At 43.4% G+C, this 20267-nt stretch overlaps 1 protein-coding gene across 1 annotated transcript in view; it reads left to right on the top strand.

Moving 5' to 3' along the window:
- The window catches only part of LOC124616466, a 119969-nt gene extending 99965 nt beyond the window's left edge, over positions 1–20004 (top strand). The window contains exons 7-8 of the mRNA XM_047144775.1: positions 8709–9022; positions 17997–20004. Of these exons, the coding sequence (XP_047000731.1) occupies positions 8709–9022; positions 17997–18441 (759 nt within the window). The 3' untranslated portion in view covers positions 18442–20004. The remainder of the gene's footprint in view (positions 1–8708; positions 9023–17996) is intronic.
- Positions 20005–20267: the final 263 nt, after the last annotated feature.

Genomic DNA, 20267 nt, shown 5'->3' with positions numbered 1-20267 from the left:
CCCTCTCTCCTTTGCCCATGGCATCTCTGCTCCCCCCTCTCCCACTCCCCTTCCCATTCCTCCTATTCCACCTCCTCTCTTGGCAGGTCCCCGGACTCGTACACGCTCAGTGAACATTCGCGCGCCGGAGATCATCGCCGTCAGTGTTTCGTGTGTGTGCCTTCGTTTGTGTGTAGTGTTGTTCGCCGTCACGCCCCCACCGTTCACGTGCCGTCGCCATCATCCATGTTCTGTGCATCGTGTCGCCCAGTGTTAGTGATGTTTCTCGTCCAGCGTGAACGGCTCCATGTTTTTTCGATTTTTAGTGTCTACATTTTTTTGCCCACCGTTTTTACTGTCTACTCTGTGCCACCTTTATGTACTACTTGTTGTAACACTCAAGGCTGAAGAGCGGCGTATTGTGCTGCTGCCAGCCCGCCTTTGTATAAGGTGTTAAATTCACAATAAAGAAAAAAAAAACCGCACATCGGCAGTTCATCGGCCCCCAGCAGACGTGGATAGCTGCCGCCCCGGCAGTCCGACTTGGATCTTCTCGCTGATCTCTGGATTAGGCTTGGTATATCGGAGAAGTCTGGCGGAGACTAGTAGGAAATTATTTCAGTTATTATCTATATTATTCTTGTATGTAGTTGTGATTCGAAGACGGCTCACTGTTTTGTGTTGGTGTTATACTTGGAGAATTTGTTTTGGTTAATTGAACAGTCCAATAAATTGTTTTCGGACTTTGATCGTTAGTTTCTTCTGCTTATGCACACATGTCAACATGTTTGTGAAATTCACTCATTTAGCATATCATTGCAAGAGCTGCTTTGAACAAAAAATTCCTGGTTGTTTAAATAATTTCGTTCCAAATAGTAATAAATACATGCTTAATGTTTGTGTCGATATGAACAAAATAGAAACCTTTCTTATTTTATCGTCTGACATTAGTTTCTTTTGTGGGATTTGCTGCCATCTTACACTTGTACACCATATCTCCAAAAAGCTGCGAGAATGATTTTGTTCCTGGCGCATAAGCATTGTCAGCGCTGTAATTACGGTGGCACCCTGAACTAACAACTGTAAGCAAAAGAGGTGCATTTTACCAGTCAATTGTGTACCAGCAGTGTCAAGTGGACATGCGACCGTAGTGTGTTAACGTTTTTGTGTCACAAATCGTAATGGACCAACGTCTCTAAATCCAGCGCTCAAGGCGTTCTCCAGAATGTTTTGAAGAAGAGTAGAGTTTATGCAAAGTTTTGTCCCGCAAATCTTGAGTCCCGAACAAAAACGAGTGAGCGCCTACCGCGACTTGATTGAAATGAAAATCGCGGACAGTTTTTTTTTTCTGGAAAGAATCATCATTGCTGATGAAACAAGATGTTACCGATACCAACATATCACAAAACGACAAAGTGCATAAATTCTCATGAAGCGTGAATGCTTTGACGACATAACCAGCATTCGAGCCAGTGTGACGCGCGAGTTAAACAACACGCCAAAGCAGAACTTTCCTGACAGTTTTACGTTGTAGTATGAACGTGTTATACGTTGTACTCGAGTAGGGGGCGGGGAGGATTATGTAGCACATTTGAAGCAAAAGCACTATCTTAACATTTCTCTGTCTCATTAATCCAGTCTCGAAACTTTTCGGACTAATGCGGTATATTGTCGTGGATTTAAGTACGCGTACTAATACACGAATTGACTAGTTTTGCGTTAATGGTGACGTGAATAGCTGCTGCCAAAGAGGTCGTTGGGTTGCTCCACTGCCGCTGTGTAGTAGCTCAGTTCACGAGTAATTCACTAAAAGATGCCGAGCTAGCAAGGATTGTTAATGTACCTTCAAACAGTATACTCTAAGTAAACCAGAAAAATACGGAGCAAATATGTAGACACTTGCGACTTTAAAACTTCGTAAGAAACTGAAAGCGCAAATTTCTACACGAAAGGAAGAGGAACAGAACCACGTAGGAGGGTTGTTTTAATTTCACCAGCCGGCCAGTGTGGTCGAGCGGTTCTAGGCGCTTCAGTCTGGAACCGCGCGACCGCTGCAGTCGCATGTTCGAATCCTGCCTCGGCCATGGATGTGTGTGATGTCCTTAGGTTCGTTAGGTTTAAGAAGTTCTAAGTTCTAGGGGACTGATGACCTCAGATGTTAAGTCCCATAGTGCTCAGGGCCATCTGAACCATTTTAATTTCGCCAGTGAATTAAGACGTCAGAATGTAATCTATCCTTAGACCGTTGCACTGTTCTTTCTGAAATACGACTTTGTTCTCGGTCCATTTTTGTGTTCAGGCAAGGTTAATATACCGCAAAGTGCGTTGACAAACTTTATTAGGGATTACATATTTCGTTAATTGTCTGATGTCTTTTCCTTCCTTGCAAACAACAGGAAGATGTGGGCTGGCAACTAGGCTGTACGCTTTGCGTTACTCTTCAGTATCAATCATAACTATCTGTAAAGCAGAACTGCAAAGCAGAACGAGTTCAGGAAATCGGGCACACAGAAGTAGCTGCTTTTAATGATTGACTACCGGCTATCTAACACGGCAACTTTGCAGGGCCAAGGTGAAGCAGAATGGGACATTGGGGGAGTGGAGGGGGGCGGCTCTCACACGTTCAATAATATTGTCAAACAGTCAATACATTAACCGTCTGAACACATGCTATTGACAGTACTAGAAATACTGATTAACAGAACTAATGGTCCCAAACTATTCTCAGTATTGTCCATAGTACTGGGCATGTGGGATCGGGAATTGACGATTTGACAATATTCGCCGTTCAGATGTTGATATAGCATCACGAACCAGCCGCACGGTGTTAGTGTGCATTGTTTATGTTTTCAGTTCATCTTTGTGCATATCGTTCCTCAGGTTAAATTTTTCAAGTAGTCTTTTAACAGGAAACGACTTTAAAAGGACTATGCCGGGGAGTCAATGGAGGATTCACTACGGGACGGCTTCCTTTACTAATCTGGAGACATAATAGGCCTATCAGCTTGTTGAATTATACAACAGTATAGAAAAAGGCTTGTACTTCAAAAGTGCGCCGTACATGTATATGCAGTGACTAGTACTAGGTCTGTGAAATACACGTCAGCCTCCCCACATTATCATAAAGCACAAAGGAACATTTTACTTTAATTACCTGAAAACATTTCTGCAGGCAAGTTATAATTACTTCACGGGTTTCAGTAACAATTTTTCTAATTGTGTTTGGTGATACTACAGCACCAAACTTCACGCATTTGAATGATCTGTCTGTTGCGAGAAATATCAGTTACACCTAATCCCTCGACAACTGCGATAGCTCCTCTCATTAACGTTTTTTCTTCTATAATTTGTATTGTATCAACATTAATAACTTGTCGTGGGATGGAGGACTCATTCGAAAATTGTTTACGAAATCTTTCGGGTCCGTGGATGTGGTTTTAGTCATAAACTAACGTACAAGGTGCTCCATTTACTCAATAATTCTCGGGTCCATTTTCTCTTTATTGTTGTTTTCTGTTATTTTCAAATATAGCCAATATAATTGTGGCACACGCGCTTTCCTTCGGGTGTTCCCCATCTTAACCCTTAAAATCACATTGCCAACTGACAACTGGTGTGAAAGTCGTTTCAGTACAGTGAAGGTTTGAAAAACAAGTTTTGGAAATAACGACTGTAAAATACATTGTTATTAGTTGTCCAAAAGTACGAAATAAAAAAGATTAGAAAAACATTTGACATACCTTCGAATGATGCTCGAACTCATGTACAACAGCTGAGATGCTCATATAGCACTGACGTAAGGAGACCACAAAATTCCACCAGATAAAGATCACCTACTACTCTGTAAGATTCTTTGATTAAACATTGAACTCAAAATTCTCAGGTGGCACCACATTTGCAGTATACGGTTTTGAGCATCATTGAAAGGTGTCAAATGTTAGTCTAATCTATATTACTTCTTATTTTTAGACAAAGCAGCTCACAAAACATTTGACCATTCTTTCAATTTTTTAAATTTTCACCCTTTATTCATTAAGCATGATGTTATGATGACGACGAACGAGTCGTCGCCAATGTTGACTGGTGGCCAATGCTAAATACAAACATATAAATCACAGCAGGTTTGTCAGTTACGTCGATAAGGTGCCGGCTGCGTAGTCTGGATCTGAAACGACTAAAATAATTAGATGTCGTTGGTAAAAATTAATATGTATTGTACTTAAGTGATTGTACAGGATTCTTCTTGGCTGCATACATATAATTATAAACAGATAGCTATTGAGCTCTGACTTAGGTCATACGTTACTAAGCGCCTTGTTAGAGGTTGCTTCCCATCAGCTGAAGGCTACTCGCTAGAAACTTATACAAGCCGCGGAGCGGCGCTAGCAGCGCTGGTGGAGACTCATGGGTCCAACGATACTATATAATATGGACCGCGGCCGATAATTGCAACCCCTAACAAGTGTGGTATCGAAAGTTGATACCACACGTGAAATATGATGTCTTTAAATAGTGATCGCTATTCCATAGAGTCCATAGATCAAGAGAAAGCAGAGAGGTTTCAATTTATACTGTGATTTAATATTTTTCGAGACTTCATTTAGAAGCTGGTAGCAGGTGATGGTGAAATATTTCATTTTCCTCTAAAATCACTAATTAAATCTTTGTTAAATACTCTGATTAAGTTCAAGCAATTAAATATTTTGTGGCAAAACTAGGTCTCACACTGGTCTATGTCCTACCCCAATTGCCTGTTTTTCTTTTTTCTTTGTTTGGCTACGAAAATTCGGACAAAAATGGATTGTGTAATTTTACCTCAGATCACTAATTGTGTATAAATTACTCTGATGATTTTCAAGTAGTTAAACATTTTTTGGCAAAACTAGACCTCATGCTAGTCAATTTGATGTACCCCACTTGTCTATTTTCCAGTCTTCGTTTGGCTGTGAGAATTTGAACAAAAATTGTGTAATTTCTAGGAAGTCTTTTCTACGCCCCGCTCGAACGTTTGACCAATAAAGTAGTATTTTCAGTAAAGATAGAGCTTTTGCAGGCCCCTTAGGGGCTGACAAATACGTCAGAGAGCCGCTGGGTTTCGTGACGACGGCTATAAAGAAAAGTGGCCAAAACGGCATCCAATATCGTTTTTTATTTTTTTAAAGCAGAAAATAGTGAAAAGTGTGCTTTAAAAGCATGTAAGGTGTGCTTCATAGCGTTATACGCCATTTGCATTTTACACTTCGAAAATATAATCAAAAATTATTGTGAAAAATAATTTTAGGAACATTACACGTAGAGAGTTGAAAAGTGGTTACCGTAATCGTTCCCCTTGTAACATTAATCAAAATAACAGTAAGCAAAAGCTATTACACTTGAGAAAACATACCGTAATTTCAAAGTAAGCATAATACAACATCTTCCAGACGATTATAGGAATTCTCTGCTGTTTCTTCGCTGACCCGAAAGACCAGCTTTCTTTCTGACAGTTCAGTTTGTAATATTTAAGAAAAACAATAAAACCCACTTTTCCTAGCAATTTTATCTTTGAAATGCTGTTCAGTGCTACTTCTATCTGCCAAATGTACGGCCGTTCTTCACAAGTCATTACTAGTAAGCCCAAGGAACGAAGCTTTCATAATAAGACAGTACTAAACAGGCTTTTGTTCAACATCTTTACCCAGAATTGTAGAGCTGCCTCTTTTTGTTGTTGTTGCTTCCTCGAATCTACTGTAATTTATGTTGCACAACCTCATACATTTTTGTTCTTTTTTTTAACATTGAACTGTTCACTTCCCTTCTTCCAGTCCGTCTTCATTTTCTGAACTGCGTTTTTCTTTACTCATTTTTTACATTTTGACTTTCTTTGATCGACGTTCCCCACTACCTTCAAGAGAATTACAAGAGAATGAATACAAACAGAAGACATTAAACATCAAAAAGCAAACGGTCCTGTTTAAGCAACTGATGAGATTTCAGTTTACGCGACTATAGTTTACAATTTGCCAACGAAATACATTTTTAACCAAACATCTAAATGAAACGATTTAATCATAAATATTAACCATAAACCTTTCTAGTGAAGAACAGGAAAGGCTTACCATCCATTATCTAGAATAAATAATGAAAAATGTAAAAACGTTTTCCATTATCAAAACATGTAATTGTGAATTGGTAACAAGCGAAGAAGATGAATTGCGGACCCACTACAGAGTGGTAGAAGACTAAACTAAAATTTGCACTTGGTCCCACTAGAGTTGAGGGGGTTAACTGACCACACGCGACCGGATTTTAGCAACTGTCCACGGATATCTCCGACAGATCTTTGAACAACGGCAGACTCCACTTGTGCGTTAGTGGTGACACGACTTACAGACTATTACCCACATTTTTCGGAAGCGACGATCAAGCCTCATTAGCTGGGCACTTTTGCGACTGTCCTCGTTCAGGAAGTATCCTATGGTTTTTAGATGACAGCCCAAGTTTAAGTTCCTATAAGTATAGTGAAGCAGTGGACCAGTGGATACACCGAGAAACTCCCACCAATTTTACCGCGGAATGGCTTGTTTGTGTAAGCTGACACCTGGCCATTACACCAACAAGAACGCAAAAAAAAGAAAAAACACACGTCTTTGCAACTACGGTACAAGCAACAATGATACCAAACGAGGGAATACCTGAAAAACGTGCAAGCGTTTCCTGGTGTGAGCGAAAATAGAACAAATGGTTCAAATGGCTCTGAGCACTATGGGACTTAACATCTGAGGTCATCAGTCCCCTAGAACTTAGAACTACTTAAACCTAACTAACCTACGGACATCAGACACACACGCCGAGGCAGGATTCGAACCTGCGACCGTAGTGGTCCCGCGGTTCCAGACTGAAGCGCCTAGAACCGCTCAGCCACAACGGCCGGCGAAAATCGAACATCAAATATCGTTAAGTACATCAATATCATCGGTAATGAACCGATTTTAGATCTAGAAAGTAAGCAGAATGGTAAATGTATTTCATCACAGACTACTGATGATGTTTTATTTCAATGGTACGAAATGCGTTTGGGAACAAAAATATGCTGAAACTTCATGGCAGATTAAAACTGTGTGCCGGACTGAGACTCGAACTCGGGATCTTTGCCTTTCGCGGGCAAGTGCTCTACCAACTGGTAAGCCTCTTGAAAGAAGATTAAAAGGAGGGGGAGGAAGGGCGGGATGAATTGTATAAACCAACACTATGGTAGTGCCATTAACTCGTTGCTTGTGCTATGTTGATTATTATATTACCCATAACAGTTTTCTGTCCATTATTTTACATATATTACGAATTACTGTACCTTAGAAAAGATCGAGAACGCCCTCCTCCTAGCATACTGAACTTCCAGGGTTCTCATACCAATTACGAATCAGATTTATATGTCTGGAATGTTGCCTTTCCGCAATCCACTTTTAATCAATTTTGTGCGATTTTTCTTTCGGGAAATATATGAGCAAATATTTCACAAATTACCGGCAACTGCCACAATTTTCTTACTACTAACACTCATAATAATTTCTTCCCGACAATATAAACGACTTTCAAAATTTGAAAATGTACAACAATTAAATAATGTCTTAAACACGCCGTACTGTACAACGTATTCACTAAGTTTAGGCACGACACATCTTCTGAAAGACGAAAAGCGAATTTCGGAAACCGATTTTTGCTGTCGTGTTTATATTTTAAGTTCTGAAGCGGGTTTGCTAGTTCAGTTGAATATGACGTCTGGAAAACAGCCGTTCCAGTTTCTGATTTACTCAGCATAATCACTATTACTCTTCACTTCAATATTAGAGATAGACTGTTTCATACTCAGCCTAATATTTCTGCTTTTCCGTAACCACAACAATAAGAAGGTTCAAATGGCTCTAAGCACTATGGGACTTACCATCTGAGATCATCAGTTCCCTAGACTTAGAACAACTTAAACCTAACCAACCTAAGGTCATCACACATATCCATGCCCGAGGCAGGATTCGAACCTGCGACCGCAGTAGCAGCGCGGTTCCGGACTGAAGCGCCTAGAACCGCTCGGGCACAGCGGCCGTCTGCAACAATAAGAGACCGCGTCCATATTAGTCCAATATTTCGAAAAAAAGACGTAACCTGACACTCCAAGCGCGTTTCAAAAACGGTTGTATGTTTACATCGGAGCAAAATCGATAGTGGGGGTGGAAAACCGGCAGCTAGAAATGGATTTCCAGAATCGATTTTTGAGAGTTTACATGATCAACCACTAACAGTGTTGCGAAATCGGTTTACGAAATCTAGTTTAGGCTCCCCCACGTAAACATAGTGATTTTCGGAGAGACGTGTTCGGAACTCCTGAAATCCGTCGCCTGTGGCCTCTGGTTCATCGAGCATGCATCGCAGACCAGGGCCCGCGGATAAATCACGAACAACCACCGATTTAGACCACACATGAAGGACCCGACTTCCGGATAACTCTGAGTGATTACATCCGACAGACGGGGACTGAATGTTATTGGGACTCAAACTGGTGGGCTGCATCCGTCAAAAATATCTGCAGAGCTGGCTGGCGGTTCTGGCCTGTCCTAGGAACCCGCTCTTGTGTGGCCAGCTACAGAGAGGCAAGAGACCAACTGAGCGCTGTAGGGCACTTTCCTCCACCTGTGTGTTGCGGGAACCAAGCTACGGCGAGGTTGTAGCGGGAGATCCCGGCCGGGCTGTTGCAGGTGGTGAAGGCGTGGGACGTGTGGGACCAGTGCTGCGTGCAGACAGTGAGTGTGCGCGGACCCCTAGACCTGGGGCTGGAGCACGGCGCGCTGTCGCTGGCGGCGGGAGGCCGCTGTCTACTGGTAGCGGGTGGCTGCCACGTGGCGATTCTGCGCATGCGCCAGCCGCGCCGCCCCGCGCAGCCGCTGCCGGCCACGCCGCCGCCGCTGCCGCCGCCATCGCGCGAGCACCGACCCGCCGTGCCGTCACCCTGGCAGGCGGCAGAAGCGCGCGGCATCATTACCCCGGACTCGTCAGTCTACAGCCAGTCCAGGTGAGACTGCCCGCTACATAATCATGTTGTTGTGGTCTTCTGTCTAGTGATGGGGCAACCGGTTGGTTTTAACAACCGATTGGCCACTCGATTGGTTTTACGTTCAGTAGGTTTTTTTTTTCAGTTGAATGAAACTACCGCTGACATTACATACCAGGTGTACCGGTATGAAATGAGCGTTAAGATACAAATGTGTCGATAGGGAACATTTGTTGTGAACGAGCATTAATTTTTTTTGTTTTGTTGGTATGACATCTGTCAAAGATATTTAGTATACATCAAGTCATGGAACAAACAACATCATATGTTTTCATCGTGTTAGCAATGTCGAATTTTGTACCAGAAAGTGAATATTTTCGGAAAGCATTAATTTTTTGTTTTCATTTGAAAAAAAGTGCTGCAGAGTCGCATCGAATACTTCTAGAGACATATGGTGATAATGCTCTATCAGAAGCAACATGCAAAAGATGGTTTCAATGGTTCCGAAATAATGATTTTGATGTAAGATATGAAGAACGTGGAAGACCACAAAAAAAGTTCGAAGACGCCGAATTGCAAGCAATATTGGATGAAGATGATACTTTGAGTCAGAAGCAAATGGCAGAAATGCTAAATGTTGAACAACAAACAATTTCTGACCGTTTGAAAGCTATGGGAAAGATCCAAAAGTGTGGAAAATGGGTGCCACATGAATTGAATGAACGACAGATGGAAAACCGAAAAACCATTTGTCAAATTTTGCTTCAAAGATATGAAAGATAATCAATTTTGCATCGAATTGTTACTGGCGATGAAAAACGGCTTTATTCTAAGAATCCTAAACGGGAAAAATCATGGGTTAATCCGGGACAACCAACAACATCGACTGCAAAACGAGGTCGATTCGGCAAGAAGACAATGCTCTGTGTTTGGTGGGATCAGGAACGTGTGGTGTATCATGAGCTTCCAAAACCCGGTGAAACTGTGAATACTAATCGCTACAGACAACAAATGATCAATTTGAACTATGCATTGATCGAAAAAATAACAGAATGGCCCAGAAGACATGGCAAAGTAATTTTTTTACACGACAATGCACCTGCACACAAAGCAAAACTGGTTCAGGATACAACCAAAACGCTTGGCTGGGAACTGCTACCCCACCCGCCGTATTGTTTTCATCAATGGGATACGCATTGGCTGAGGAACACTTCAATTCCTACGAAGAAGTCGAAAATTGGGTGTCTGGTTTGCTTCAAAAGACGAACTTTTCTATTGGCGTGGTGTCCACAAATTGCCAGAAAGGTGGTCAAAATGTGTAGAAAGCAATGGTCAGTACTTTGAATCAAATGTTTTTACTTTTCAATTCAAAATTAGTGTTTCATTTTCAGAAAAAAACGCTCATTTCATACCGGTGCACCTGGTAAATAATGCACAGGTTGTCGATTGTTTGATACAACAACCATGAAAATTACGTCAGATGTAGCTGAGAACATGAGGAAGAAGCACACGCTTTTTCTTCGCTTTATCACTCCGTACTCTAATATAAAATTAGCGAGAGGCAGAAATGGACCCTGCAGGAGTTTCGGGTACTGTAACTGTTGAATACCATGTGTCGTACATCAAGATCGAACTTTACGCGGCCAAAAACCTGACAGAAATCCATCGCGCCTTAAGTGAAGTTTGTGGTCAGTTTAGTACAGTTGCACGTTGGGTTAATCGTTTCCCTTGTGGTCGTATGAGCATAGACGGTAATTCCAAACTCAGAAGGCTGCAAACGGCAACACATGAACGGAGTGTGAAACTATGGCAGACACTCTTGAAGAAGATCACAATGCGATTGGCGAGGAACTCTCTGAAGCCACGGGAATTCCCGCAAGACCAGTATGCCGTATTCTGACAAATGACTTGAAGAAGAGAAAAATTTCTGCGAGATGGATCCCACATTGACTGCTGAAGAGAAGTAGAAACGCCTGGACATTGTAACCTCGCTCAAACAAGGAGTCGACCGTGAAGGTCAAGGATTCTTGTGTCGAACTGTCGCTATTCATGAAATGTAGATTAGAGACTTGTAGCCGGAGTTGAAATCAAAGTCCAATGAGGGGAGAGCTTCAGATTCTTCACGTCCAAAGAACTATCGTCGCGTTCAATCATAGCTCAAGGAAATGATGATTTTTTTGGCGAAGAGTTCTCGGGCTTCCAGCCGGGTGGCGGTGTCTTCAAACAGCGACGTTTCGACGAGTGACATACTCATCATCTTCTGGCGAAGTGCCGAGACTTTGCGGATGCCGGTCCCTTTATACCTGCGGTGTGCCCCCCACCACCTGGCCGCGGGAGGCTGGGTCCAGAGGAGCCGGCGGGCGAGGTGGAGGGGGAAGCGGGTGCGCCGTTCGTGTCTCCGTCAGAGCATTCTGATTGCGTCTCGTGAGCTGGACGGTTCTTGTTGCGTTCCTGGCGCATTGCGGCTAATGCTGGATTCCAGGCCGCGCTCAGTTGATAGCCTTCGTCCCTGTTCACAAGGTTCTCGTGGACCCGTATTTCTATTGATTCTTTAATGACGCTATCCCAATAGCTCCCGGCTCGGCATAGCACCCTGGTGTTTTCGAAGTCAAAGGTGTGGTTTTCTTTGATGCTATGTTCAGCTATAGCAGATTTCTCTATCTGTCCAAGTCGAACATGCCTGATGTGTTCCTCGCACCTTTTTGAGATGCAGCGCTGCGTTTGACCAATGTACTGCACACCACATTCGCAGGCAATGTTGTATATACCAGGTGTGTTTAGTTTGAGTGGGTCTTTAGCTGAGCCCAGCAGCTCTTTCGTCTTCGGCGGTGGTCGGAAGACGGTATTTATGTTAGATTTTCTTAATAGCCTCCCGATTTTGGCTGATGTGGGCCCCAAATATGGAAGAAAGGCGAGTCTCTTGTTAACTTCCTCTTCCTCTTCCTGAACTTTGTCAGCCTGTCTCCTCTTGAAGGCCCTGCCAATCTGTGTTTCACTGGACCCGTTTTTCCGAAAAACCTCTCTTAGGTGGTGTAATTCGTCTGAGAGGCTTTCTTTGTCACAAATGACGTGCGCCCTACGCACCAAGGTGGTCAGTACTGACTGGCGTTGCGCCGGATGGTGGCAGCTGGTTGCATGGAGGTACAGGTCTGTGTGTGTCTTTTTTCTATATACTGAATGGCCCAGCGTGCCATCCGCTTTCTTCCTCAGGAAGACACCGCCACCCGGCTGGAAGCCCGAGAACTCTTCGCCAGCTGTATACGCCGGGAAAGCATACACTCACATGATGATTTTTTTGCTTACGACCACCAAGAAATCATCATGAGAGAGAGAGCCCCACAGCAGTGTATTGTCGTAACGTCCTGTGGAACATGCGCAGAAAAATGTGCAAAACCGGACCTCAGTTGCTCGAGGTTGGGCCACTCATTCTCCACGACAATGCTCGCCCGCTTGTCGGCAATGTTGTAGCCCAAAAACTGCGCGGATACGAATGTGAAGTACAGCCCCATCCTCTCTACGGCCCAGACAAGAGTCCATCAGACTTCAACTTGTTCCCGAAGTTGAAAAAGACCTTTGCGTGAACGTCATTATTTTTCTCTGGAACTGCTTTCTACCACCGTTACCCGAGCCATTCGACAGACGAATGGAAGTGGTGTCCTGGATGGAATAATAGAGCTTCCGTGAAGCTGGGATTCAGTCATAGAGAAGCAGGGATACTATATTTTAGACTTTAAAAATGTATTGAAAATTAAACATGTAAGTAAAAAAACTTAATTTGCATTATTTATGAAATAATGCACGAAAGACGTTCAATAAGTAATGCAACACATTTCTTTCCATCAGCCAATTTCAGTTGACAAAATCTGTGATCGAATATCGCGGAATATTCTCACTTCAGCCCCAATAGTTTCATAAAGTTACAACAGGCTGCGGTGCTATATGTGGCCTTCAGAAAGCGTCTTTAACGGAAGTACGTTCCAAGCAGAGAGCTGTGATAGATTTTCTTTTGGCGGAAAACCAAAGAACCCCGGATATTCATAGGCACTTGCAGAAGGTCTACGGAGACCTGGGAGAGAAAAAAAATCACGGTGAGTCGTTGTACGAGGCGTCTGTCATCATCACAAAGAGGTCGCGAAAACCTATCTGATCTGCCGCCGTGCTGCCGGCCGCGCATAGCTGTGACTCCTGCAACGTTGGATCGTGTGAACGCTCTCATTCGAGATGATCAACAGGTCACAATCAAACTGCTTGCTGCCCAACTGGACATCTCTGATGCTAGTGCTGATACACTCATCCACCGGTTGCGATACTCAAAGGTGTGTGCCCGCGTGGTTCCTCTCCACCTAACAGAAGACCATAGAGAGCAACGAAAGACCATTTGTGTGGAGCTGCTTGCTCTTTACGAGGCTAATCAAGACTATTTTTTGTCGAGCACCGTCACAGGTGATGAAATGTGTGTTTTTCAGTTGGAACTGGAAACAAAACGGCGATCCATGGAGTGGCGCCACACCGCCTTTCTGCCAAAGAAAAAGTTCAAAGCCACACCCCCAGCTGGTAAAGTTAGGGCTATGGTCTTCTGGGTCTCTGAAGAGATTATTCTGTTTGATGTCCTTTCTCATGGTGCAATGATCAACTCGGAAGTGTATTGTGATACCCTGAGTTAAATAGTGGGGCACAATACGGTTTCCCCAAAAGAATGGGGAATAATATGCATGATGCATTGGAATCCAGGAAAAAAGTGTTGCATTATTTACTGAATGCCCCTCATATATTACTCATATTTCAAGGAGAGGCGGATTTTTGGATGGCTTAAAAGGTTGACACCTGGTGTTTCATTATAAATTTTCATTTAAGTAAATTAACAATTACTTTTTTATTTAAATTTATTGGCGCTCTGTCTCTGCTGGTTGGCAGCCCTCATCGATAATTCTGTTCTGCTAAATGCAGAGGTGATGTGAAGAAAGCACATAGGATACGACTTTGTTGTGTCTTTATCATTTTCTTTTTAAGCAAATACTGTAACTTGTAGGGCGTTTTTTTAAAAAAATAATTTATCTAACCATAGGACTAACAAGTCATTTTAAGTTACACAGAAGGCTTGTAATATGTATTTATTTTAGTTGATTGTGCTTCCAATGTCAGATTAGTTTAAAAGTGCTCGTTTGGAACATACAATATGTCCAAATATACATAGGTTCATATACTGTTTCAATCTGGCAAAGTTAATAACAAGCAACAATGGACATAACTTGAACAACGAAAATTTTATATAAACCTCAAACATAAAGTCCATACTTGAATATATAGGCCATCCAAAATTTCTATCCACTTTTTGATCTAAAAACTAAATAACACATTTTCTCCTTGACTAGAATTTTTAAAAACTGAAATAAAAACACTAGCACAAGTGTAGGTTACGGCATACTGAAATATTTCAAGAAATATTTCAAGAAATAGTTCAAAATGGTTCAAATGGCTCTGAGCACTATGCGACTTAACTTCTGAGGTCATAGAACTAATTAAACCTAGCTAACCTAAGGACATCACACACATCCATGCCCGAGGCAGGATTCGAACCTGCGACCGTAACGGTCGCTCGGTTCCAGACTGTAGCGCCTAGAACCATATGGCCACTCCGACCGGCCCAAGAAATAGTCTTCAAATGGAAAGTATATTGTCATTTACAGATGACATTTACCCCCTGCACACAAAATGGTTGATTCTAAATGAGTCTTACACAGATGGCAATAAATTCCACATCTAGAGGTGTTCGTGAATATGAATAAACAAATGAAGAGAAAGCCAATAAAGAAGTAGCCATAAATTTACTTGAAGAAACAGCATTCTGTATTTACTGCGTGTCAAGTTTGACAAAGGAAACTTAGACACAGATTGGATTATGGTCACAGGAACTCCCAACCCAGAACAAAATATGCCCTTCAGAATAATAGTTGTATTTTAGATTTCAGTTTTTAAAATTTTAACCATGTAATACACTCCTGGAAATTGAAATAAGAACACCGTGAATTCATTGTCCCAGGAAGGGGAAACTTTGACACATTCCTGGGGTCAGATACATCACATGATCACACTGACAGAACCACAGGCACATAGACACAGGCAACAGAGCATGCACAATGTCGGCACTAGTACAGTGTATATCCACCTTTCGCAGCAATGCAGGCTGCTATTCTCCCATGGAGACGATCGTAGAGATGCTGGATGTAGTCCTGTGGAACGGCTTGCCATGCCATTTCCACCTGGCGACTCAGTTGGACCAGCGTTCGTGCTGGACGTGCAGACCGCGTGAGACGACGCTTCATCCAGTCCCAAACATGCTCAATGGGGGACAGATCCGGAGATCTTGCTGGCCAGGGTAGTTGACTTACACCTTCTAGAGCACGTTGGGTGGCACGGGATACATGTGGACGTGCATTGTCCTGTTGGAACAGCAAGTTCCCTTGCCGGTCTAGGAATGGTAGAACGATGGGTTCGATGACGGTTTGGATGTACCGTGCACTATTCAGTGTCCCCTCGACGATCACCAGTGGTGTGCGGCCAGTGTAGGAGATCGCTCCCCACACCATGATGCCGGGTGTTGGCCCTGTGTACCTCGGTCGTATGCAGTCCTGATTGTGGCGCTCACCTGCACGGCGCCAAACACGCATACGACCATCATTGGCACCAAGGCAGAAGCGACTCTCATCGCTGAAGACGACACGTCTCCATTCGTCCCTCCATTCACGCCTGTCGCGACACCACTGGAGGCGGGCTGCACGATGTTGGGGCGTGAGCGGAGACGGCCTAACGGTGTGCGGGACCGTAGCCCAACTTCATGGAGACGGTTTCGAATGGTCCTCGCCGATACCCCAGGAGCAACAGTGTCCCTAATTTGCTGGGAAGTGGCGGTGCGGTCCCCTACGGCACTGCGTAGGATCCTACGGTCTTGGCGTGCATCCGTGCGTCGCTGCGGTCCGGTCCCAGGTCGACGGGCACGTGCACCTTCCGCCGACCACTGGCGACAACATCGATGTACTGTGGAGACCTCACGCCCCACGTGTTGAGCAATTCGGCAGTACGTCCACCCGGCCTCCCGCATGCCCACTATACGCCCTCGCTCAAAGTCCGTCAACTGCACATACGGTTCACGTCCACGCTGTCGCGGCATGCTACCAGTGTTTAAGACTGCGATGGAGCTCCGTATGCCACGGCAAACTGGCTGACACTGACGGCGGCGGTGCACAGATGCTGCGCAGCTAGCGCCATTCGACGGCCAACACCGCGGTTCCTGGTGTGTCCGCTGTGCCGTGCGTGTGATCATTGCTTGTACAGCCCTCTCGCAGTGTCCGGAGCAAGTATGGTGGGTGTGACACACCGGTGTCAATGTGTTCTTTTTTCCATTTCCAGGAGTGTAGTACAGTATATTACTTTATAAGGTGAAAGACACATAAAGATTTCCCATAAACATAGGATATTCGTTATGGTTTTTTAATAAAAGAAAAATGTAAGGGCAATTTTTGCCTTTCCTTGTTGGTAGTAAGGTTAACGAACACAGCTTCGTTATATAAATCATACTTGCAGGTACTGTATGTAACATTGAATTAACCTTGTGGATCACTTTTTGTCCAGCTAAATGATTTCTTCAATTCACATGGCACCAAGCGCTTCAGCATTCTAATCTAGACACAGAGTTTACTATTAAGGAAACACCTAGTAATAAACACGAATGAAAAACTAAACTAGAAGCCATCTCTTGCCACCCAGTAAAAAGTGAGTATCCAAATGGCAATGACAGTAATGACAGGCAGTAGCTGAGTACCGTTATCAATAATGACTTAACAGTGACAAAAAGGTCAAATGTTTCCACCCAGAACTGAATGTGCTGGAATGTATCAACTGTTTTCATTCAGTTGCTCCTACAGACTGGTTTCACTCGAGAGTGATTCAGCCGATATGTAAAACTACAAGTGAATTAGTCTATTGTTTTTCAACAATCTGCTGTATCGACTGATTTAATTCTGTTGTTCCCATCACAACTTCCCTCTGATAACTGGTTTGATGCAATTATACACTCTAGTCTATCCTGTGCAAGCCTCGAGCTGCATTTCTGTGGGAAATACAATGGCTCTACAAATAACTTACATGGGAAGTGTGTGAACTCGGATGGTCAGAATGGCAGGAGATGTGCTTAGAATATAAATTGCTCGTCCTAAAAACAGAGTTATCAGTGGTAGTCCTCATTTCAAAGCTTGCTTGATAATTTTATTCTCAGCTGCCAGCAGTCTCCTACAAGAGAAACGAAATATCTGTAAGCAAAACGATTTTACAATACCTTGGCAAAGATGCTGTATACACTGTACACAAAGAAGGATGTAAATGGATGAAAAACGTTTTTTAATTAAAGTTGTTTCAAAGTCGACTGTATCAAAGAAGAAAAATAGTTTTTCCGTGTTATTTGACACCTGGAAAGAAAATAAGCCACATAGGATGAAGTAAACGACCATAGGTAGTGCATTACAAACTTTGTTTGGTGTGCTTTTATGTACATATTTTCTTGAGCAACGAAACTTTGATGTTTTGTAATATTTGGAAGGTACTTTTTCTGTTCTTTCGCTCCAGTGTGGAGAATTTTTTGTATGAGCTTTGTGAAAAACATGCACTTCGAATTTTCGTTTTGGTACTTAATAACCACTATTATTATTGATAATTGCTTATTCTGTAAGTATATTTTCATTTTGTGTAAGGTGAACAGCCCTCGTAACCTCACTTTCACCATTCAGGTGCCAAATTGCACAGCAGACAACACTTACAACGCATGCAGTTCTAGTGCTACCTTAAACAAAAACGATCACTCGTGAGTGACGAATCTTAGTACAGGTAAAACACGCCAGCGGCGCTGCAGTAGCCTCGCCAGTTATGAGTAGTCGACTAAGATAAGACAGTGGGTTTTGTGAAATCAGTATATCACATTAATAAAACTTGGGTCTTTGCGCAGTGTATGTGGCGACAGCGAGAGCGGATCTCCTTCACAGTCGCCGTCGCCACCACCACCCAGCAACCACGACAGACCGGAAACGCCGGAGGCTGTCACCACTTCCGGTCGCATGCCTGAGCTGCCGCCGCCACCGGTGTTGCCTCATTCTCCCGGGCCGCCACACGATCTGCATTCGCGCCGCGCGCGCCACGAACGGCGGATCCGCGAACTGCGCCCGGTGGTGGGGCAGTGTGCGCCGCACCTGGCTCTGGCGCTGCACGAGCCAGTGGAACTGCGGCTGTCGCCAGCGCTGCCACCGCCCCCCGGACTGGCGGCACGACACCCGGAGCGCACGGCGCGCCTGCTGCAGCAGCCGGAGCGGCTGGCGAGAGCGCGACTGCTGTCGCCAAGCTCCGTGTCCGTGCTGAGCGCCCGTAGCGCCAGCAGCAGTGACACACGCAAGTAGCGTGCTCTCAGCACGTGAAATGTGCACACACAGTGACAAGGGCGCGCTAAATATCGGTCCCACACTGTGTTTGCTTCTGTAGTCTTAATTGCAAGGAAAAAATTAAGTAAAACTCACTGCAGTTTGCGTGTGCCCGTCAGACTGAGATTTAAAAACTGTTTTGTACCCTCACTTCAACTACACTATCAGAAGTGGAAATTGCTACACCATTAAGCACCAATCCTATATTTACCAAACTATTTGGAGATGTTTACACATAGCAATTATTAAACTTTGATTCCATTCGAAACTGATGTTCATCGGGGACTTCTGTATGAGGTATGACCCTTACAGGCATGAATACACTCTTGTATTCATTTGGTATAGAAGCATGCAACATCTGAGTGATACATTGAAGATTTTCTAGCCATGCCTAAAATACATGCTGTGTCAGTTCATGAAGTCTGCTGGTTGAAGGCCAGTCTAGAAATATATGTCTTTCCATCGGATCCCAGACATGCTCTGTGGGTGACACATTAGATAACAGGACTGCTAGTCAAGGATCTATAGTTTTATCAAGATGTTTGTGCTGTGAAATGCAGTTTGGAGTCTGCATTATCCTATTGGAATATCCCATTTGGAGCCCTGATCATGAAGGGTATGACACCAAGGTTTACCATTTTTTTTCTACCCACAGATTAACATTTAGCTTCCCTTCAGTGATTACCAAATCTGCCCTGTTGCCCGTATTCAGTAGCTATCCACACCACAGTTCCAAGAGCTGGAGAATCATAGTTTTTGAGAATAGCTGATGTCTGAGAGCTTTCACCAAGTCTTTTACAGACTCGTTGGTGTCAATCAGACAAGTCTCCCTTGTTTGTGGTATGGTGTTAACAGTAAATTACCCAAGGCAACTTGAGACCTCAACCCAGTTAACAGCAACCTGCTGGTGGCAGTTCATGGTGATACACTCCCTGTAATCTCTTCCGAGTTTCCAGATATTGTCATTTATTTATCAGACCTAATCAAGCAACCCTACGTTCTTCCTGTGGTGTATTTCCCCTAGGAGGACCTGTACCTACACTTCTTAACATACTGTTGTCCCAAGTTCATCTCATTTCCACTTATTCTGCAGTCATTGCGTTACACCCAGCTAAGTGTGTGATCTGTTGGATGATGCCCGATTGTCCTTCATTCCGACAATTCTACCTTTTCTCAGTGTCCAATTCATCATGATAAGCTGTGCATACCCATCCTCTGCACATACCGTGTTGCAGGCCCCACCTGAAAAATTCCAGTAACGTCAAACACACTCAGTACCCATCATTACATCTACTACTTCTTGCCTGTAGAATACTCGCTTTAGAGCACCGAGAATAATCTCACATAAGGCTGAACTTTTAATCAATATATCCCACAGGGTTGAAATACCAGAGTATCAGCTTAGTAGTATTCACACACTCTGCACATGTTGTAACACTTTCCATTTCTGTCAGTGTAATCCCTCAGGGATGACATGTTACTGTCTTCCTTTTTTGCCCTTTTTCTTGTTACTAAAACAAATAAAAATCCAGTTGGTGTGCGTCTGAGACAGAAACAGTATTAAATATTATCGATTTCGTGGTTACTAAACCGATACATTGCCCTTAAGTAAAACTACTTTGTGTCACACTGAACCTGGAGATTAAAAAAATTACCTACGAATGGAGACTGAAGTTACAGCTCTGTCACTGCGCCAATCAATTTATTTTTTTCTTTTTTATGTAGGTTCACGTGCCTCAAACTTTTTGCTGTGTACATTATGTTCTTCAGTCTACAGGTTCGTATAATTGGAAGAATATCGAAAT

The sequence above is a fragment of the Schistocerca americana genome, chromosome 5 (assembly GCF_021461395.2).
Source record: "Schistocerca americana isolate TAMUIC-IGC-003095 chromosome 5, iqSchAmer2.1, whole genome shotgun sequence".
In the NCBI taxonomy this organism is placed as follows: domain Eukaryota; kingdom Metazoa; phylum Arthropoda; class Insecta; order Orthoptera; family Acrididae; genus Schistocerca; species Schistocerca americana.
Note: the sequence above shows the minus strand (reverse complement) of the source record. Positions and strands in the feature narration are given on the sequence as shown.